Source organism: Zonotrichia leucophrys, chromosome 18 (assembly GCF_028769735.1).
Source record: "Zonotrichia leucophrys gambelii isolate GWCS_2022_RI chromosome 18, RI_Zleu_2.0, whole genome shotgun sequence".
Lineage (NCBI taxonomy): Eukaryota > Metazoa > Chordata > Aves > Passeriformes > Passerellidae > Zonotrichia > Zonotrichia leucophrys.
In genome coordinates, this window is record NC_088187.1 from 5864208 (window position 1) to 5886434 (window position 22227).

Below are 22227 nucleotides of genomic sequence, written 5' to 3' on the forward strand. Positions count from 1 at the left end.
GGATTCAAAAGCAATCAGGCTGTAACATGCCTGAGAAATAAAAACGTGTTTCAGTGCTGGCTGTGCTTATTGCAAAGAAAAGGTCGGGGCTGTTCCCTTTAAAGCTTTACCAGCTATCCGAAGTGAGCACTTCCTCCAGGCACCCGCTGCAGGACACAGCAGGCTGTGTCGGCAGGAGGCAATACTGACTTCTCCCATGAGAGGGAGGCCAAGAACCTTCAGTATCCTTGAGTGCAACTTGAGCTACTTGTTCCTCGATATTAGACAAAACATCTTCCCTCTTTATGAGTCTCTGGATCTGATACTCACCCCAGAGCAGCCCGAGTTTATCTTCACTGAGGCAACTCCACCTGTAAAGAACAGAGGCAGCAGGGATGGGCCCTGCAGCCAAGCTGTGATATTGAGAGTCAGGATTTTCCCAGGAGCCTGTATCAGAGATTTTACTGCACCACAGCCACAGTCACCCATCACAGTGACCCATTTCATAATGGCCCTCATCCTTGTCTCCTAAACGGTCACAGATTGGTTTAGATTGGATTAAAAGTGATTAAAAGACTCTGGGCGGGCAGGTGAAAGGTTCGGGGCCTTTGGTGTGTTCCTGGCTGCAGAACCCTGACTGTAATTCCAATGGGGACATCTGGAGATAAATGCATGGTTGCACAGCTGATATTGCCAAAAGGGCTCTGGGTTTATTTCCTTAACTGGTGGGTCAGGAGCCAGCAGCAGGGAAGGATGGGGCTCACCTTCCTGAGAATGGGAGCAGCCCTGTGTTCCCTGATTAACCACCTTCAGAGGACACATTTCTGAAGCAAAGCAAACCCATCCCTGGGACTGTTTTTGCTCAAGGACATGGGTGCACTAGGTGAGTATTGCAGAAGGACAGGGAAACATGATATGTACCTCAAGGAGATTTGATTTTTGGGTGGGAACAGCCTGTAATGTTGAGTTTCATATGTAATATTTGTTGTTGAATGACAATGCCACTGTATGTCATAGCTACCCTGAGCAGTGAGTATGGACTATTCCAGATACACCAGCCATGTCCTAACAACTAAACAGACATCTTGGTGGGGATGGCCAATGACTACTGAAATAACAGCTGTGCTCATGTAGAGTTATATGAATATATATACATATAACATAGTTGGGAAGTATAAGATATGGGCATGATGTAAATGGTACAGAATAAACCTGGATGATGTCCTGGTTGCAGAGAGAAGGGCACACCAGGAAAAAATGCAGACAAACCACTCTCATGTCCTGGTGTGGCACAATGTTTTAGGAGTAAAGTGATAAGTAACAGATGTCACACCTATTGACTTCAGGAAGGTTTTTAACATTGGCTGTCCTGACCCCTTCTTAAGAAGATATAAGGGCAGGGTGAATGTAAAACTGGTGAGATCATTGTACCTCAAGTGCTAATTATCAGTGTTTGTCAAAATGGAAGGACATATTCATAGGATTTTTGCAGGGGTCCGTTCTCATGCCAGATCTTTTTAATTACTTCAGTTAACAGCCAGGATGATTAACACCCATGACTGCCTTATTAAATCTGCTAATTACTCCAGACTGTTGAGGACAGCAAAGACAACAGGATTCAGCACTAGATGGAGAAATGGTCTGTATAATCTACAGGGCAATATTCAACAGGTACAACTCCCAGCATTACTTTTATGAGCAGTGAGCAACATATGTTCAGGTGAGGGAACTGGGTGGATGCAGTTTTCAAAAAAAAAAACCCAGCAACCCAAAAAACACTCCTGCTCCCAAAAAAAAGAAGAGTCTACAGTGTACTGGAGAGCAAACTGAACACCAGCAGTGGAAAAGGCAAACACCATCCTGGAGCACGTGAGCTGTAGCCTCCAAGGCAAGCTGGCATAGCATGCCTAGCTGGGGATGCTGTACTTCAAAAAATGCAGATGGACAGAGGAAAAAAAATCCAAGGAGGTCAGTGAAGAAGCTGAGAGGCACAGGAAACATGGAGAAAGGCTGAAGGAAATGAATTGATGTAATGTGTAGAAGAGAAGGCTGAGGCCAGGACAAGAAGGGAAACAGTTGCAGTTCATCATTGCACATCATCAAGTGCCTAAGGGGTCATTTTGAAGAAGGCTATGGCCATAGTGATCAGGGCAGGATATAAAGGATTTGAAATTTTTAAAAAACCCTGAAGTTAGGCTTTTGGATCATGTTAGGATGTGTGCCAGAACAGATTGCTAGGGAATGGCACAATCCCCATCACTGGAGGTCTTTAAGGAAAGGTTTCACAAACATGTCAGAACAGGTATTGTTGATCCTCCCAGATTTGCAGTGACGGAAAAGTATGGCATTAGCTAATCGTAAGCAAACACATGTAGGTGGCACACAGCAGAAGTGGAAGTTGGTGTTTGCCAGGAGGCACTGGGTTTCTGCATCAAAGCCTGCAAGATGCCAGTCCTGGACCTGCCCTCAGGGGTTAATGCAGAACAGAAGGCTTAAGCAAAACAGGAAAGAGAAAGCAAAGATAGGGAACCAGGGAAGGGAATGTTTTTTGTGTCAGGACTCAACACAAAGGGTGATGGCTTGCAGTTCCTGGAGGCGCTTCCAATGTGTGTTCAGGGCTGTATTATTACCTCCATGGTGACCTGGGCAATGGAGAGCAGGGAAAGAGTCCTCATTCTTCTAATCCAGCTCTTTCCTGAGCCCATCTCCATTCATAAAAGGGGTCCGTGTTGTTTCTACTACAAAGATGAGGACATAAGGCCTCCTGTAGGTGAAGGAACTCCCCTATGACATGCAGCCGGCTGGAGAGGGACCAGAGTGAAATTGGGGCAACAATTTCACTGCTCTAATTCCCAGCACATGCTGCCCCTATGACTAGGAGTGTGGAGGAATGGTCAGAAACCATGTGCTGGCATGAACAGCAGTGACCAAGAGAAGGAAATAAGGGGGAAACTGATGGTGGCAGGAAGAGGCTGATGCCCTGGGTGTCCGGGGAAGCACAGCACGGAGTTGTGCCCTGTGGTCCCGAAGAGTCGGGAGAAGTTTGCAAGGGGCTGCCTGTGTGGGAGAAGCCCTAACCCCAGGGTGAAGATGAGAAATGTTGTAAAGCTGCTGGGGTCGGCTGCGGGGAAGCGAGACAGGCCAGCAGATGTCCGGGCACCGCCGGCCGAGGGGCTGGCGGGGCCGAGCGCGGTGCGGGGTCCCCCGCGGGCGGTGCCCCCCGGCCCGGGAGAGCGGGAGCGGACTCGCAGCACCGCCCGAGGATGCCCCGTCCCCCCGCGGGAGGCAGCGCCGCCTCCGCCCCGCCGCAGCGGTGCCGCAGGCGCGGGGCCCCGGCGGGGAGGGGTTTCGCGGCCCCAGCCGGGGGCGGACGGGCGGCGGGGCCGTGTGTCCTGCCCTGCCGGGGAGGGCCCTGCGCAGCGCCGCCGCCGCTGCTCCCGCTCCGCGCACAATGGCGACTCCCAGCCCCAGCGGCGGCTCCGGGGGGAGCGGGAGCGGGCCCGGCCCGGGCGCCGCCGGCAGCAGCAGCAGCAGCAGCATGCAGGGTAAGCACCGCCGGCCCGGGCAGCGCGGGGCCGTGCCGGGCCGGAGCCGCCGTAGGTCTCGCCCTGCCCGGGCCGCGGGGACCCCCGGGCGCTGCCGTTCGCGCCCCCCGCGCTGGGCCGCGGCTGAGCAGCGGCGCTGCCCGCGGGAATCCCCGGCCCCGGCTCGGCGCGGCCCCGGCGGCCGCGCTCCGGGCCTGCCCCGCTGGCGGCCTGGCCGCGCCCGGCGCGCTCGGCGGGAGGAAGCGCGGCCCTGGCCCTGCTCGTCGGGGCTGCCGGGGCGCAGGGCCTGCCCGGAGCTCGGCCCCGGCCGCCGGGACAAAGGCCGGGCTGGACGCGGCTCCGGCCTCTCCCGGCGGGGAACGTTGTGCGGCCGCTCGGGTGAGCGGTGCAGGCCGCGGCTGCAGCAGCAGCAGCAGCATCCCCGGGGGCGCCGGCCGGAGCCAAGTGCGCTGGGGGCGGCCCGTGCCCGCAGGAGCCCCGCGGGGCGGCCGGGCCGGGGCTGCGGCACCGCGGCACTGCCCCGGCCAGCCCGGCCCTCCGCCTCCGCTCTGGGCTTCTCTCGAGACGAACGTCTGAGTGAAATCAGCTCAGCGCGAACTTGCCGTTCAGTTTCATTCAGTTTCGTTCCGTTCCGATGGAAATTTACAGTGCTTCGGCGGGTCGTGTTGGTTTCCACCGGCACTTGTTGATGGTTGAGCAGCCTTGCAAAAACGGTGGATATTTGTTTTTCAGAAAGGCCTCAGCAAGCCCTTTGAGTTTCTCCTTTAAAGTTAAAGCACTGAAATGTACTCTGTGCTTGAAAAAGATGTTAGGCCTTATTAGGCTTGAGGTGGCACAGTGCTAGTTTGTTTGTTTGTTTAAATTAAATACAGTGATGGTTATATTAAAGAAGCAGTTTACCCTATTTTGGGACCAGGAAACAGAAAGGTTGCTCTCTCTGTGACAGAAGTGTGGGTACTGTTGTGAAATAATGTTTGTCACTGTTATTTGCCATATTCTGTGTTGGCCCTGGTATGGACTGTGCTGAGACTGGTAGGGACTTGTTTGGGCAGAGAACTGATGGTTCAACTGAAGAGCTTGGTATATTTGGAGTAAAAAGGTGAATTTTTGGCTCTTTGTAGCTTCCTCTGCACGAAGGATTGGGTACCTTTTGGGCCTTGTCAAGGTAGTATTATGCATCTTTCAAAAACCTGAATCCCAGGCTTTGTGCTTTAAATGCATGGATTAAAAACTTTACCATTATATGCTAAAACAGTTGTGATTTAATAAGAACAAGCTTCGTTTTTGTAGTGCAGTTAAAACTGTCAGAGTTGCCTATTGTATTTCCACCTGAGCCATTTCTCATATTTGAGTCGTTCCTCTGAACCACCGTATGTTCCAAGGCTGAGAGTTGGTTTTGCACCCTGGCACCTGTGATGCCCTGTGAGCTTGTGGTGGTGCAGCATCTGCATGCTGTGTCCACTGGAAGAAGGGCACTTGGTTCTGCTGTAGCTGGTTAGGGTGGCTGTTTAAATATGGATTCAGGACCATGGGCCAGTGTGATGATGCCCAAGTGCTGGTGGCTTTCCCTAACAGGTGAGTGTTCAGGTGTCCCAGCAGGAGCTGTGTGTGGGATCCTGGCTGGGCTCTGGAGCAGCAGGTTGCTGTGACTGTGATGTTCCTGGAACATGCAAGAAACTGAGAAGCTGTGCTGCCACAGCACCTGGGTGGGATGGGAGGGGGCTGGATGTGGCTGCAGGTGGTGTGCAGGCTGCTGGGGCAGCTCTGGTTGCTCTCCAAGATGCACAGTGCCCTTGCCCACAACACAAGTTCCTGTTGATGCCAAGGCAAGCTGAGCTGGACAAAGAAAACCCCACAAAAGTGTTGAGCAGTTGGGAAGCCCAGCTTGTGCTTGTGGTGGGGCTGGGCTTGCAGGCACTGGAGCAAGGGAGGCGCAGGAATGCATTGCTGGGTGGAGAGAAGAGCAGGTAGGACTGCATCAGTGTCGATTTAATTGGCTTAAACAGCATGACAAGGTGGAGCAGGGAAGTCATTAAGCTGGAAACAAGTAATTATATTTAAAAAAAAAAAGTTTTGCTCAGTTAATTTTCAGCCACAAACACTCTGACCTGACTTGTGCAACTGCTTTTGTGAAGGAGGTGAGAGTTGGAGAGGGTGGAACTCCTGTGCCAAAGGGCTGTTACAGTGCTCCCCTGGACAGCAGCCTGTTGCTTTTGGAGACCTTGCCCAGAGGCCATGTGCTTGGGCAAGCTCACCTGAGGTGAGAGGCCCTTGCAGGAGGTTTCTGTTTTGGTGTCAAGGCTGGCAGTTTTATAAGGAGTGTCAGCTGTCAGGCCTGGGAGTAGGGAAGAGTTGTGAGGATGGTGGTACAGGGGAGAAGCCTTCAGAGAAATTGATGTCCAGGGCAAGGGCAGCAGATCCAGAAGGTCTCTGCAGGCCACCCAGTTTTGTTTTTAATTCTGTATCCTACAGGATTTTTGATTCACACAGGCTAAAGTCCTCCAGGTGACAATGCAGAAGTGAAGGGACACTGCCCTTGTGATGGGCTCACTGTGCAGCCATGGCTCTCAAGCCTGATGACCAAGCAAGGGGTTGCTTTAGACCTTGTTATTATTCACCCTTATTCTGCATGTCCCAGCTTCACTCTCATGTCTTCTCTTGGCTACCTGGATCAGCTGCCCATGCCAAAGGACCTGGACCTTTTTTCTTTCCAAAGAATCCCCTGGCCAGTGCAGTGGTGTTGTGTTCATGGCACAGCTTGGTGACAAAGGAGAGCTGGAATTCTGAGTATTAAAATAGATCCTATTCCATAATTTTTTAAATGTCTGTTGCGTGCACACTAAATAAAGTCTGTCCAGATGCTGGTGGCTGGTGGTGTGAAGAGTTGTTTTTACTCATGTAAAAAGTTCAGGAACAGTCCTGAGTATTTAGTGTCCTGGATGTTTTGTGGAGGAAACAGATTCTGTGGGAAGTAGGATGCCTTTGACAGTGATTTAAGGAAAAACCAGCACCCAAATTGTAATTGGAGCAATTTTGTGTTTCTCTCATTGCCAAAATTAGTAATAGTCATTACTGCTAACATTACTCAGAAAATGATAATTTGAAGAAAGGTGGTATGAAATCTAGAAATGTAGTTTATTCCAAGGCATAGGGAGAATTTTGATTCTAATTAAAACCTGTGGAGTCACTCATCCTAACTACAGTGCCAAAGAGGAACTGGAACCACTTATAACTGATAGTTATGGAATCAGCTCAGCTGCATTGGGCATTCAGGAGGACTGGAGGCAACTGGGACTTCTCCAAATACTCACTCTCACTGCCTGGTGTGCTCTGGTGTCGTTAAAAAGCAAAGCAGAGCTACTGTGTGTGTCTTCTCAGAGTGTACATCATGGCTGAAATGTGTTGGGTGGGAATTCCTGACCAGAATTTGGGATTCTCAGTTCCCTTCGTGTGTGTGGTCCCATTTGCTCCCTCATTGATGTCTTTGCCCTCTTCATCTAACTCCAGCCATTTTAGCATAAAATCAGAGGAGGTGTGTCTCTGGTGAGAGCGTCCTTTGTGGGTATGAGGCAGGGAGCTTGGACAGGGAGGTTGTTAGGAGGTGTCTGAGTGCATGAGGAGATGAACTAGAGTCCCTCTCTTACCCTTGGGTGCCATTCATGACATCAGTGCCTTACTGAAGTTGGGTGATCAGTTCTATTTACAAGGAAACTCTGTCCTGTACCTTTTTTTCTGGCAGAAAAAAGCTGCTGGGGGGTTTTTGAGAGGTCAGGAATTGTTCATGTTTGTGATGGACTCTGTCAGCCACTGTGGTCAGGTGAATTTGGTGTGGGTGTGTGATGTGCACTGTGTCAGTGGGGTAGTGAATATTGCTTGAAACCGTTTGTGGGCTCGCTGAAACTGGACTGATCCTCAGTGTGGGAATTCAGTAAGAGATTCCATGGTTCCCGTGTCCTCCTCTGTTGCTTGCTGCCTTGGTGAGTGCATGGGGTGACTGGAGCTGCTCCCCTCCCCACTCTTGCCCTTGGTGGAATTATCAAACCTTGTGTGTTAGCAGACAGCACTAATGCAGGCTGACTCTGGCAGATTGATGGGTGTATGTCTACTTGGACATATTTACATTTGTTAAGAGCAATAAAAGTTGTGAGGTGAGCAAATCAGTGTATTTTAGTTCATTTCTGCCCCCAGTTTATTCCTGTATGGGCCTTATATCTGCTTTGTGTTTGAGTCTTGGTGTAAGCTTGTGTGTGTAGGGTTGTATTGGTATGTGAACGTATGGTTTTGCATTTTGCCTTTCAATTTTGTTTTACTTTTAATCAGCTGATGGTTTTGATATGTGTGTTTTCCTGGTAAAGGGGCAGCCCAAAAGTCCTAGTTAGTCTCCTCAGATGCTGGGAGGTTTTTTCAGTTATTTTATACTGATTTGAGGAAGCCAGGAGGTGTGGAAGTCACTGTTGCCCATCAAAATGAGAGTCATCTTGCAAGAGAAAAACGAGTTTTGTGAGGAAGCCGAAGCCAAAATGTGTGCTTTCCAGACTTCATGTTGTTGAGGAGTCCCTGAAATGAAATTTGTGTGTATGTAGTGAAGCACTGATTACAGAAATCTTGTGTAACCATATCAAGCTCTGTGTGTATCAAACACACATAAACAGCTTTTTAGCATCATGCAGCTTTGAAGTTGGATGTCTTCTGTTGGATTTAGGTTGGATAAGAGTTTGTGTGAAAGAAAATGTGGAGGTCTGCTTCCTGGTGGAGGAAGCAGGCTAACTGTTGTAGCCTTTAGAGGCTGGAAGGGAAAACTGTGTGGGGAGAAGAAGCTGTGTAGTGTAGTCTGTGTAGTGCTCTGCCCTGTGGGTGGGACCTGGCAGCAAATATCCATCTCCAGGCTCCACTGAAGTGATGTTTATAAAGAAGGTATAAAAATCTCAAATGAATGTGATGTTTCTGGCATCGTCTCAAAGGCTGGAGGGCACTGATCTGGAGCAGCATTGGACAGTGCTGGTGATGTTCCCTGCTCTCATGTACCTCATTTGAAATGGGCTTCATTGCATTTCAGCATGTGTGTCTTGCCCTTCTGCCTTGTACTCAGACAGCAGCATCCACTCAGAAAGGTGAGGATTGCTGTGCTGCAGCAGCAGGCGGAGGAAAACCTGCCTGATACTGGCAGTTGAGCCTTTTCACTGTGGTTCATGAAGTATCACCTTGGAATATTGGCTTCTTCATGGATATTCTGGTCAGAATAGATGACTTGTATTATTGTGCAGTGTTGTCTGCTGCCTTTGGAGAGATGAACAAATGTCTTGGGGATTCCTTTGATGATCCTGGTCATTTATGGTTGTTGGGCTGTAATATCTCTCCTGCATTGAGAAACTGAGTTCCTCCAATGACACTCATTCAAAAGAATCTGTGTATTTAAGTCTATTTGCCTAAGAGTTAATGCATTTTAAACTGTTTTTATATCAGTTTGGTTGATTTCTGGCTTTGGTTCTGCCTTTGCAGTTCTGCTGCTGCTCCCTTGGCCAATGCCTTCAGTAATGTGAATCTTGCACTGTGTTATTCCAGGCTGCTGGTGTTCCCTGCAAAGGGCTTTTGTCTGTCTTCTGGGTACTCAGGTTTCTTTTTATGTTGTGGATTTGTTTGATTGCAGAAGGGATGTGTGAGAAATGGGTAGATGACAGTACAGTGCTTGTTGAGCATGGAAAAATGCCTTTCAAAAAGGTGTGTTACTGTAACTGGTTTACTTAATGTGCAATAGTTATGGTAAATCCCTGGAGAGAGACACTTGACCTGTGTTTCTTCAGTTCAGCTCATAGATAAGTTGAATACTGTGTCTGCTAGGCTGAGAATGGAACAGCTATTGCATGTTCATTGTCCCTCTGGTTTGGAGGATGTCTAGAACATGAGTTTGAGGCTCACCCCTTGCAGTTGGCACTGACTTGGCTGTCAAAATATTGAAATGCTTGATTATCCAAATCAATGAGAAGGAAAGTGCTCAGAGTTATCCTGGAGGTGCTGAGGGGTTAAGCCATTGTTCATAAAATGTGAAATGCAGGGAGAGTGGGTTTCATCCCATTCTCCTGGGACAGGATTGCAGGAAGGATTTGTGCAGCCTTGGACCTTTTTTTTTACTCATGGTTATGTTAGTGTCTGAACAAGACAAAATAATGTTTGCTGTGACTCTGCACCCTGTTTTCTACCCCCACCCACGTCTTTGTACTGCTGCCGAGTTGTTGGACAAGTTATCTCAGTTACAGGCCTCTTGCTGAGGTTTGCTAGGTGGATTTTTGTAAACTGTGTATGAGATGCTTGGAAAACTGCCACTGCAGGTGACACCTCATGTGACAGCCTGTCAAAGGGGTGCTCCTGTGCTACCAGCACTTAACTGACTGCACAAGCTGGATGAACGGACCTTTTATATACATGTACCTTTAACATAAACATCTGTTTGTTCACCTTGTAGGCATGTCCCATGTTGGACCATGTTTGTCCCCTTGCCTCATGTGTGGTCCCAGCTCAGGACCTGTTTTCTCTCTTTGGAACTGTGTCTGAGTGAATTGGCCTTTCTCCTGAGACCCTGAAGCTGAAGGGAAGAATAGATTGCAGGGAGATTTGCAGTAGGAGAGACTTGAACTTACTCCTGGGATTTAATATGGTAAACTCAGAGCACCCAGAGGACAGCAGGGATGTGTTTTAAACCAAAGTATGTAAAAGAAGACTGATAAACTTTGGCAGCCGAAATACATTTGGAAATAATGATAAGGAGGGAAGGGAGAGTTGAAAACTTGCTCTGCCTCAGCAGTGAAGCTTTGTCAGCCTGAGCATTTGCGTTTTGGAGCTGGTGTTTTGGACAGTCTGTGGTGCTGACTTAGGTTCTAAACTTTTATTTTATGCTACATTAGTCTGGTTTTTATGGCCATCTGCAATCTTACTGGTTTTGCTTTAGTTTGAAGGGAAGCTTTAGATCTTGAAGCTCCCCATGGTGTACATTCCTGGTCTGCTTAGGTGGCTGTTTCTTCTAGATGACTCCTGCAGTTCATGCAGGTGTAACATGTCTGTGTCTCCTCGTGGTTAGGTGGAAAGGTGCAAACGTGATTTTTATCAGATGTCATAGGTTTGTTTAAGCACAGTGGAGCTCTCTGCAGCCCTGTGGGGTGCCTGCTCCATGCCTGCACAGATCCTTTGCGAGGCATGTGAGGTATCATTGGCCTGGATTTGCATCAGGAGTATCATGTGATGCTGCAGAGCATCTTCCAAAATGTGTGACCTTGACACCTCAGGCTGTACCCTGGGTGCTGAGATCTCTGCTATTGCTGTTAGTGAGGAAACACAACACAGTGTTGCCAAGTATCACTGGCCATTTCTCTCCTGTTTCTCCTCTCAGGTGAGCTGACCTGCTGTGCACATAGGCGCTACAGTGATAGTGTTCAGTGGGTATGAGCATCAAGGGAGATGCGAGTATGTGTATTGCACAAATTGTGTATTTATTAGCTGCTAAATTGAGTTCCTCTTCTGCAAATCAAAGCCTTTACTGGAGACAGGGCGAGCCCTCCAGGAAGCCGAGCCCTCCAGGAAGCCGACAGCTCTGCTGGTCCTGGAGCAAACAAAGAGTCCAAGCGCCAGGAATTAGTCTGTGTTTTGAATAATTTATCTGATCTTTCTGAGGTGCTTCGGGAGATGCCCTGTGGCGTAAGGAGGACAGCTGTTGGGAGCAGACAGCTGAGCTGCACGGGAGTTTATCCTTTATCCCTTTTTGTCTAGGCTTTTTTTTTTTTGTGGACCAGAAGGGTTGTATGATTTGCTTTGGACCTAATTCTCTGGAAGTGGGTCTCTGAAGTGAATTAGCTATCACTTTGCTTTTGGACCAGAAAGCAAAGTGTTTGTACTTTGAAGAGGTTTGTGGACAGAGATAAAACAGTTTCCTTTAAAAACATATGGCTATGTTGTTTGACCTGGGAGGGGTTGTGGACTAAGATGAAAGCAGTGCGTTTGGAAATCTCTTTGGGGAGCAGTGGGGCCGTGTCAGAGTTTTCCTGTAGAGACCAGTTCCTCTCCTGAGCACTCAGTTCAGGACTTGGCCTCATGCCATACTCTGGAAACCTCATCCTACCTTTGCTATTCTCTTGTTTTCCTTGTCCCACTCAGAAACCTGCATGGGCAGAAAGTAGGAAGGGGGAGGATGGTCAGAATGGCTTTGTGCAATGCTGGCCAGGAGATGAAGAGATGTTCTTCAAGGTCCTTTTTGCCTTGGGGTAGCTGCAGCAATCAGTGTGTGGAAAGTGGGCTATTTGCATGTCAGCTTTTAGAGCTGGTTTGCTTTGTGATTTGAGGAAGAGGTCAGCTTTCTGATCTAGCCCAGCTGTTGTCACTAGAAAGTGTGACACTAAGGTGTAAGTTAGTATGCAAGTTTACACAGAGGAGTTGTGAATGAGCTCAGACTTCTGCTGGAAGAAGAAAGGGTTGGATGCAAATGTTTAGATATGTGCTGTTTTAAGCAGCAGCTTGGCAGTTCTTTCTGCACTGGAGCCACATGTTGTGGAATATCTGAACAAGCCTGCCAGCATTCTCCTGAAAATGCAAAATCTATTTTAAAATATATTTCTAATTAATGTGTTTCTTTTTGAGAGTAATAGCCTGGAGCTTATCTGCCCAGCTGGTTATGCCAGAGTCATAAATAGCCAGATAGACTTTTTATGGGTTAAGTTTTGCCGCTGTGTATCAGTGCTAGATATCATGGGGCTAAGAACAAAAATTTACTCTCTGGCCTGTTTCTGTGGTTTCATCCCTGGTGATCCTGCTGATGAGGACTGCAGCTGAGCAGATGGGAGAAGGATCTTGTCAGAAGTGTGGAAGTGGCAGAGATTGAGACAGGAGTGGTGGGAGCTGGTGTCTGAGGCCTGTGTGTGTCTGTCTGGAGAGTCCTGGCTTCCCCATCAGGGCCATCATTTGGAATCCTCTGTGAGTTGAAGAAATTCTCAGTCTGATTTGTTAGTGTGGATGCTTTTTTCCTGCCCTACAAAAATACGGGAAATGAAGAATGTGTGAATTTCAATGAAGCCCTGCAATGTTTCTAGGTCTGGTAATTTGCTTTAATATAGACCGGCTTTAGTCAGGGCTGACTTGAATGGGAGCCTGGAACTGAACTGGCAGCAGGAACCCTGCTTCACCATGAGCTGCCAAAAGTCTGAGTGGCACCCTGCCCCATAGCAGGGCACTGTGCTGCTCTCACAGCACCTGGGACACAGTCCAGCAGCCACTTGTCCACAGTGTTGTTTCCACGTAGTACATAACAGCTTTCTGGGAAGGTTTGTGCAGGGTTTCCCTCCAGAGCTGAGTGGTACTCTGACTTCAGCAGCAAAGCTCTGACTGGCCAGTGTTCTCAGAATAATTCTGTGCTGGCATGTCCTGACTCCTTGAGACCCAAACCAAACACAGATAGTGCTTTGTGACAGCATTCTTCAACAGCTTGATGTCCTTGCTGTTGAGCAATGCAGAAATGGAGGGTGTAATAATGCTGGGGTCATCTTCTTCCTGTCCCTTCAGCATTGTGTTCAAGAGTTTTGGGTTTAGCAGCCAGCACAGGTTGCTCCATGGCAGCTGAGGTGGTAAAGAGGAAGTTTGGGTCATCTTCATCCAGGCTTCAGGAGTTGCTGCTGCTTTGCTGCCCAGCACAGGAGCATTGACTCGTGCCAGGAGGAAATTGTCTGCTCTTCCAACCTTGATGATTCAGTCCCAAGTATTGCAGTTGTTTTAGATGACTGTGGGTTTGATATGACCTGGTCCATGTTAGGGCTCAAAGAAATGCAATAACCTTTGGAAATCTCTCTGAAAAGAGAAAAATAGTGACATATAGCAGCATAGTGGAAGAATTGTGTCTGCACTGCATGGTTAACACACACATTCTGCTGGGACCAGCCAGAGCCCAGCTAATGCCCTTATCCCCTGCTAAGGGAACAGGCAGGCTGGGTGCCCTGTGACAAATTTAATATTTTGTCTCCACTAGTTACCCCTTTCTACCTCATGCATAAGCTTTTCAGACTCCTCCTTAAAAACAGTTGGGGCTCTTGGCTTTCAGTAGAGGATTTCAGTCATTAGCTGATAATACTCTTCCTGTTGCCACACCTTGGTGATTTCATGGCACCTGTGTAGCTGCTGCTCTGGCATCTTCAGCATGCATGTGCTGCTCCCTCTGTAGTGCCTGTGTCTCAGAGGTGTTTTAGGGTATGATGGTATTCCTGCCCTGGTGTGCCTTGGACTAGGCAAGGAACCATCTCCTCTCCCCTTTCCAGCATATGGATGCTCTGTTCCCACTGATGGGATGTTATTTGGGGTATCTTTGGAGTTCACATTGTCTCTGGGCTTTGTTGATGGTCTTGCATGGAGCAGAAAACATGGGCAGCAAGGCCAGGTTGATATATCTCAGCTTCCCCCCTTCTCAGATGCCTCTGAGAGCAGCAGCACCAGGAGCAGAGTGAAGCTGTGCTGGTGCCACAAGCCGAGATGCCTCTTCCATCACTGACACAAAGTCATGCAGCTCCCACCTTCTCAGCAAAAGCTTGGGAGCTGCTGTCATGGAGAAGTTGAGCACCATAAACCGTTGTGGTGAGCATGGAATAGGCAGGCAGCAGGGCTGGCCCTGCAAAGGTGGAAAACTTCCTTGTGGTGCTGGGACACCTTGCAGGAGCCAGAAGGGGACTCCTGTTGCTATTGTGTGGGACAGTCAGTTTGTCTGCAGGGCTGGTGCACTGTGTGGGACAGTCAGTTTGGATGCAGGGTTTCCTCCTGGAAGCTTGCAGGGAGAAGGAGTTAATGGGGACAAGGGCAAGGGAAGAAGATAGCTGGATCAGAGTTGGGGCTACTGGCTGGTATTTTTGCAGCAGTCTTCTGTTACCCAGTGAGAGCAGGGGATTAGCTGGGCAGACTCTCAGGCTCCTTCCGGACTCAGGGCCCGCCTGCCCTCTGCACACCAGGAGAGCTTTTTTACACAGACTTTCAAAATCCACTGCACTTGGGGAATTTTTATGGAGAGATTTTATGGTGCTTATTTCTCTAGCAGCACAATTTTGTGTTTGCTCCTAGTTATTTACCCTAGTAAAAGGGTAAACAGCAAGGTTGCTGCTTCCTGAGAGTGCAGTGGTGCTAAATTCCTCATGCACATTGCTGTAGTGCCTGCATCCCAGAGCCTGCTGGATCACACCTGCCTCTTCCAAATGTTGGTGGCTCGGGTCCTTGTCACTGCTCAGACTGGGAGCTTTGCCATGACCTCCCCTTATACCAAGCAAGGGATCTGTACCCAGATCTGTAGTGTGGTTATCTGGTGTGATCTCTCTGTGATTGGGAAGAAATTTTTTGCTTGGGAAGAAATTATTCCCTATAAGGGAAATGAAAATTCCCTTATAGGGAATAATTGAAATGAAAATGGAAAAGGGAAATTATTCCCTATAAGGGTGATGAAGCCCTGGCACAGGCTGCCCAGAGCAGGTATGGCTGCCCCTAGATCCCTGGAAATGTCCATGGCCAGGCTGGATGAAGCTTGGAGCAACCTGGGATAGTAGGAGGTGTCCCTGCCATGGCAGGGGTGGAATGAGATGGTCTTTAAAGTTTTCTCACGCAGTTTTGGCATTCTGTGAGTCTGGCTTGGCTGCTGGTGGGGATGCAGAGGGGGCTGCAGGCAGTGCTGCTTGTCCAGGTTGCTGTTGTACAGGTGAACTGTTGTTGGCAGCACCTGAATTTCTCAAAATTCCTCATATGTATCCTTCCCTGCTCTGGGCAGGTGTCTTTGATGAAAGTGTGGAATGCTGTGCTCCACCAGGTCTGGTCATTTGCTGTGGTGGCAGTGCTGGAGATTTGGGCTTCTCTGAGAAACTGCCTGGGCATGACTGCCAGCTGGACCATCTGTTTTAAAATATTGTTTAATATGGAAAGATTTGCTGCAAACTTTCAGCTTTGTGGGAATAAAACAACCTCTTCAGGCTTAAAGTTTGTTGCTTCATATGGCATCCTGGTCCACTCCTTTCCTTCCAGATGCCAGTGTTTGTTCCCTGGGTCCTGATGATGGGACTGCTCTGTATATTCAAAGCAGTGCAGCCTAAAGTTTGATCAAAAAAATCAATTTTTGAAATGATTTTTAGAGTAAATGTTAAAAGATAAAAGGAGATTCTTAATGCTGGTGCTCTCCTTTGAGTGAATGGATGAGAAATGGTCTTTTACTTTAGGCTTTCAAAGAAGCTTCTGTGCCAAAGCACAAAGAGAGAAAGCTATGCCTTTTTTTAGCATTATCCTTGCTTTTTTATCAATATTGGTACTGAGAATTTGCTTTTTCTTGCAACTAACCAGATATTCCATTCTGCTTCTGAGAGAGCAACTGTTTCTCACATTGCTGGTGTAGCAAAAATTAATTAAGATTTCTTAAAAGGTCACCAATTGTTGAGGTAGATCTTTGCCTTCTGCTTTGCCTGGGACATAAGGGTAGCACTGTTTATTTCACTTTTTAGTTGTTTCTTTTTTTAAATGTAAATCTGAATTGTAGAAATCTTGTGCCTTTGCATTTCTTTCAATTTACATAAAGTTTTTTTTTGTTTTTACTCCCTAAGCAAATATGTTGCAGCAATTCTAATATCTGAAGAGATAATTGTTAATGCTTTTTAAACAGTATATTTTTTCTCAGTAGATCTTGTGATTGCTGTTCAGAGACATTCTTCTGAGATGCTGTATATAGAAAATCTTTTGTTGTCCATTACTTTTCACAGACTGGTGTTTTTCTGTCATGGAAGAGCTGAGAAGGAGCTATGCTTCAGAGTTCCAGCCCAGAGTGAGCCCATGTGTCAGAATGACTCCCCTAGGACAGGGTTGGAAAGCATCTATTTATTTTTAATAGCTTTCTATTAGCTCAGGATATACAGATATTTAGGAAACTTGATGTTTGAAGCTGAAATTTCAAACCTCTTTTGCAAGCTAGAGCTCTGTGGCAGGAATTGGGTGTTAATTTATTTTTTCAAGTACTCAGTCAGTGCTTAGTAATTGTTGATGAAGAAACTGGTGGCACTTACAGAGGGCAGGAGGGGTCTGGCCTGGACCTGGCACAGACCTGTTAACTGATGGATTCTGCTGTGCCTCCACCTCTTTTCCTCAAGAAGAGCATCTTTAATTGGAAGGTGGGGGTTATTTGTGCTGAGAAGGAAAAGGCAGTTGCTGTTCTCTGTGCTGGAAGATCAAAGGGTTTTACTGGAGAGAGATGCTTTGCACATCCTCTGCTTGTTGTGAATGAAAGGAATGTGTCTGAATTTCTCTTGTAAGCCATTGAGAAGTGGCAGGATTTGATCCCCAGTGCTCTGCAGCCCTTTAATGGGAAAACAGCAGCAAGTCTCAGTTCAGGATGGCAGCTTTGCCTTAGTGAATAATTCAGCAAAACTGTGCTGTCAGGTGAGGCAGAGGTGTGTTGGTGTTCTGCTAACCTAGATTTGGGAGATCCTGACAGTAAGCAGTCAGGGTGTTAATAAATGGTGAAATGAGGGGGGAAATATGCAATGGAACTGACTTGCTGCTGGCCTAAAGAGCAGCTTTCAGCGTGCAGCCTCTGCTGTGCACAGGGATGCAGCTCTGCAGAGCAGCAGGATGCAGAGCTGAGCTTCCCATGGCTCAGATTCCTGTCCCATGGCATTCCTTGCCCAGGCAGCAGCCCAGGCCATTCTCATTTTCTGTGTGTTGGGCTCCTGCCTGTGCCCAGCTCTGCCCCGGCTGTGGGAAGGGCTGTTCCCAGTGGTAGTTCCTTCCCATTTGTGTTTTGCTGACAAGTCTGTATGAAAAAAATGAAAGGGTCAGGGACTCTTCTCTTTTTTCTATCAGGGTTGCAAACCTCAAAACTGTTTGAAATTTATTTCCCAGACTTTGATGTGAAGGTCCTTTCCCAATGTAATTTCATTAAATTTCACAGCAAGATCCCAGTCCTATGGTCAGGGCTTGTTAATAGTGCTGCAAGATAAACACAAAGTGTAAGAAGCACTCTTTTTTCAGTTATAAAAACTGTAGCAATAAAAAGGCAGCAGGAGTTCCCCTGCTGTGGAATAAAGGGTTTGTGTGTCCTTAGCGGGAGCAGAACCCTTTGAGCTGGGTGGTGGAAGGAGAGCAGAGCTCTCTACAGCAGTTTCAGCTCCTGACTGTGATCCATGTGCTGGAGCCAAGCTCTGCAGAGGCTTGGGTTTGTCCTGGCTGGGAACACTGGGGTTTTACTCATCTGGAACCACACAGAAAAGGAAAACCACAAAACCCTCAGCTTCCTGCTCTGCAGGTAACGTGATTGCAACTTCTCATTTCTCTACTTTCACTTTCTGCAGTGTTTGCTTGCATCAGGAATGGCTGTATTAAGGTCTTTATTTAAAATATTATTTGTCTTTTTAGATCTGTTCTGTCCTCACTGACAGGATGCAAGGTGTTTGTCTAGAGCTGCATCAGCTGATGTTCCAAAGCCAGTCTGTTGCTCATTGCTGCAGAAATGTCTCGCTGCAAATCCCTTGGCTGTTGGTTTGGAGTCAGAGCTGCTGTGTCCCTCTGTGCAGTTCTTCCTTCAGGAAGAAGTTTCATTGTTGTCACACTTCAGTATTATGTTCACTAGCAAGAAAGTGAAGATTTCTGCCACCTAAGTAAATACCCACAGCACTGTTGGGAGCAGCCAGCTGTTGGAGCAGCTCTGTCAATCTGCCAAGCTCCTGAAGGCAGCAGCCTGTTCCCAAATCCCTGATTGACTCCAACCTGCAGTGGAGCCCTGCAAGGCTTTGGTACCTGCTGCCCTCACTCCTTCCAGCACAGCAGCAGAGCATTCCTGGCATTCTGTGTCTTCTGTCACTTGAATGACAATGTTGGGCAAGACTGCCATCACTGTGTATCTTTCTGAAGAGGGTTTGATGCTGCCAAGCTGTTAAAGCTGAAAATTCTGTTGGAAGCATCAGTCATTACACAATGCCTGACATGTCTCAGCAGTGGGAATCAGGGGTTCTTTCCTTGTGCTTGTCCTGCTACAGGGTATTGCTAATTTGTACTGAATGCTTCACAAGACATTTTTATGAGTGCACAAGATTTTTTTTTTTTTTTGTAAGGAAAACATCAGCCCAAAAGCTGGTGTTCACACAGCTGTGGTGTGATGTTTAACAAAGCCTCTGAGTGTTCATTAAGTTATTTTGGTGTTGAGAAATAACTGGCCTATGGGTGTTTCTGCTGGATTTCAGCATGAGGAAAGGTTTGAACAAAGTAATGAAAGTGAACCAAAGTTCATTTAAGTAAGCTTTTTTAGATTTTTTGCCCTTTTTTGATTTTTTTTTATTGCTTGCTATGCGAATTTTCCTTCGTTTTTCCGCTCTCCAGTTCCTTGGAAAGCAGAGTAATTCAGGTGCTGGGAGGAGAGCTGTGAATGGCAGCAGAGCACCCTGGCCATAGTGGAGATGTGCTGGGCAAACCCTGGGGCTGGGTTCTGCACATCCCTTGTGGGGGATCCTTGCAGGGGATCTGCTCCCCTGCAGAGAGGCAAAGAATCCAGTGGGAACACCCAGACCTGTTGTGTGGCCATGGAGAGATCTGTGCTGCTGTGCTGGACAATGATGTAAATTCAACAAACTCAGGTTGTGTCCCAAATGCAAGTGTCAGGGCAGGTCCTGTGTGACCAGGAGAGAAAGCAGGGGGTGACAGAGCACCAGGTACAGGTGACAGGTTTTGTCTCTTCTCATAGCTGAGCTGCTGGGTTGGGTTTGTGTTGTTGAACTTGACTCAGAGTCTGAGGGCTTCAGTCAAGTGTTGGGTTGAGCTGGGTGAGCTCTTGCCAGCCTGGCATGATGGGGTCTGACACTCAGCAACAAGAGGATGGGATAGGACTGGAGAAGTGAAACCCAGCCACAGTCATTAAATACAGAGATGCTGTGGCTGATTGAGGAGGACCTTGGGCTGGAAGTGGTTGAAGGATGAAAGAATAGCTGAAGGAAGGATATTGTGGCTTTGCTTATCACTCTTTTCATTGATATCTTGTGTTGTGATGGAGAGCAAGATGATGTGCTAGATGGACCACTGCAGCTGTTCTTAGTCTCTTTGTCTTTGGATCTAGCCCTTAGCCCTAGAATCAGAACTTTTTTTTCTGAAATCCAGATTGGAGAAGTACAAAAATAGATCAGATAGATCTATCTACACATACCACTTCTAAAGCTTAGCACAAAAATGCCTTGAATTTAGTGTCTAAAAGTTCTCCAACCAAGTGTTTTCAAAGATATTTAAAAGATTTATATACTCTCTAGTTTTGCAATTTAATTTCTTGCTTAAGCAACTCCACACACCTCCATTATAATTCAGCAGAACTAAGCAAAAATGCCCATTGGTACCATGTGTTCCAAGGTGTTCTTAAGATCCAGATCAAAATCTTTCCCAGTGTAACAGTGCAGAAAGAACCTTGCAGGTGAGACCAGGTTTTCAGGAGGGCTCAGTTCCTCTCTGAGGCTGTGAAGATACTGATCAGTTGTTCAGAGCAGCACACATGGGCACTCACAAGCAAGAGACCAGTTCATGTGAAGCAGATCCAAACTTGGAAAAGTGGCTCGGTGTATTTTTAGTTATGCATAGATGTCAGGCTGGTAGTATTTGGAAAAAAAACCCAAAACTCTATATATTAGAAAATTTGGGATCCAGACATGAAAATCTGCTATGCTTGCATTGTGTAAAGGATTATCTCTTGTGGAAATAGTGGTTAAGTGGAAAAGCAGCCCAGTGCTGGGGTCAGAGCATTGTCCCTCCTCAGGAGAGTCTGAAGCTGTTAAAAGCCCATTCCAGTATGGGTCTCCTCACTATAGTACAGGTTGTTTCCAAAATTTTATTTGTACATGTTAGTGCAGCTTGAACATTTTCACACATACACTTTATCTGCTTATCTTTATTTCTCTTTCTAGTTATTTAACTAGTTGCTGACAGGCAACATGTAACTATTCTTATTCCCCTGCCTCTGGAGGATTTCTTATTCAATGATTGTGTTACTGTAGGATTCAGTCTGGGTGCAAGGTGTTTTTTGGACCCAGTGGGATGCAGGCTGTGATTAGTGTTACCACTTTGCTGGCCTAAGGTATCTGTGTAGAGGGATGACGGAAACATGCTTGTTGCTTTATCCAAATAAATTAAATCCTTTCCATTGACCTTAAGCAAAGGCCTCAAGGGCAGATTTTTTCCCTTGCTTTTAGTTTGAGTACAGGCTCCTAAAATTAAAAAGAAAAGTAATAAAATCAACCAAACCCCCTCCCCAGTCCTCTTCCTGTGGTATATTTTATAATTGTAGCTGTGCTGTTTCATATTGGAAAAAGTATCGTGCATGGCCCTTTGCGTAATTTATTATTGTTGTTCACCAGGAGAGGTTCCAGGTGCTGGCCAATAAATTTCCCAGGGCAGTGTCACCCTTTGTTCCTGACAGCTGCTCCATGACAGGCTCAGCTCTGCAGGGTTATGCTGTGGCTGCTTTGGGCACAGCTTGCTGGAATATTTTGGGTGAAGCAAAGTGCTGCTGTGAGAGCAGACACAGACTCCTGGTGTGGCAGCACCTCCTGTGTGGAAAGTCGAGCCCTGCAGGTTCTCTGCAGCAGTGTTCCACCAGGCTTGGTGCTGGGCTGTGGCTCTGAGCCATGTGTGAAGTGCTGCTCTCCAGCTGGAAATTGCCTGAACCACAGCTTGGGCTGGAAGCTGCTGTTTCATCCTAGTGCTGCACCCTCCTCTGGGCAGGGAGCTTTAACCCTCTTTATACAAATGGTGTTTCCATGCAGGGTAATATTAAAAGTTAAATATTTAAAGCATCAGGGATAATATTAAAGGTTACCAGTGGGTTTTGGAGAGTGCAGAGACTTCATTCTCAGGTTTTGCTCCTGGGAGTTTCCAGTCTGAGGGAACTAATCTTAATCCGATTGCAATTTCTTGCCCTCTAAGCTTAACCTACTTTAGCAGGCATTGTGGTGGAGGTATTTATAGATGCTGGAAGTGCTGTTGGATGTAGCCCTTATCCTGCATTGGTGGGTGGGTGTCTGCTGGTGCAGCTGTGAGCTGCCCTTCAGCCCCAAATCATGCAGATGTCTCATTAAAATATTGTCTAGTACGATTGTTTTGCCATGGAGTGTGCTCAATACAGTGGTAATCCTTCCAGAGTCCTGGCTGCTCTAGGCTTGGGTGTTTGTAGTCCCTAGCTGGAAGCACACTTGTGGCTGTGGGTGAATTATGGCTAAATCCTCTTTCTAATGAGGTGACTCCTAAAAATGAGCATACTTAGCTTACTCCAGGGCAAAATCATCATTTCAGATTTGAATGCTGACTCACAGATCATACAAAATTGACAATTTCATTGAAGGGCTAAAAATGTCATAACAGATGCACTGAAAATATTTGTACCCTTTAAAGTGAATTTCTGTGGTTGCACCTCTTAAAACTCATAAATCAAACCCCAGGCCTCTTCTTTCATCCAGACTCCTCAAATAGAACTGCATGATATGTTGAAGTTCTTCAGGTTTTGTTGCAAAATTTGACTAGATTTTCTTGAAAAATAGTTTATCTTGAGTGTAAGACTGGAAACCTCCTTTAGTCTCAAATGAGTTGTGCTGGTGTTGGAGTAGATCCATGAACAAGCCTGGGAAGGAAGGAAATAGAAGTGCAAGATGGTAGATTGGAAGGGTCTGTGGGCAGGCAGAGCTGTGCTCACAGCAGC

The 22227-nt window shown here is 47.2% G+C and overlaps 1 protein-coding gene across 4 annotated transcripts in view; it reads left to right on the top strand.

The window, feature by feature from the left end:
- The first annotated feature begins 1769 nt into the window (after positions 1-1769).
- MAP2K4 (mitogen-activated protein kinase kinase 4) overlaps positions 1770-22227 on the top strand; it is a 65682-nt gene continuing 45224 nt past the window's right edge. The window contains exon 1 of one of the 4 annotated variants that reach the window (XM_064728420.1): positions 1770-1947. In XM_064728420.1, coding sequence (XP_064584490.1) covers positions 1914-1947 — 34 coding nt within the window. In that variant the 5' untranslated portion in view covers positions 1770-1913. Of the gene's footprint in view, positions 1948-3311; positions 3525-22227 lie in introns of those variants that run through there. The other 3 variants (XM_064728422.1, XM_064728419.1, XM_064728421.1) reach the window with 3 other exon arrangements.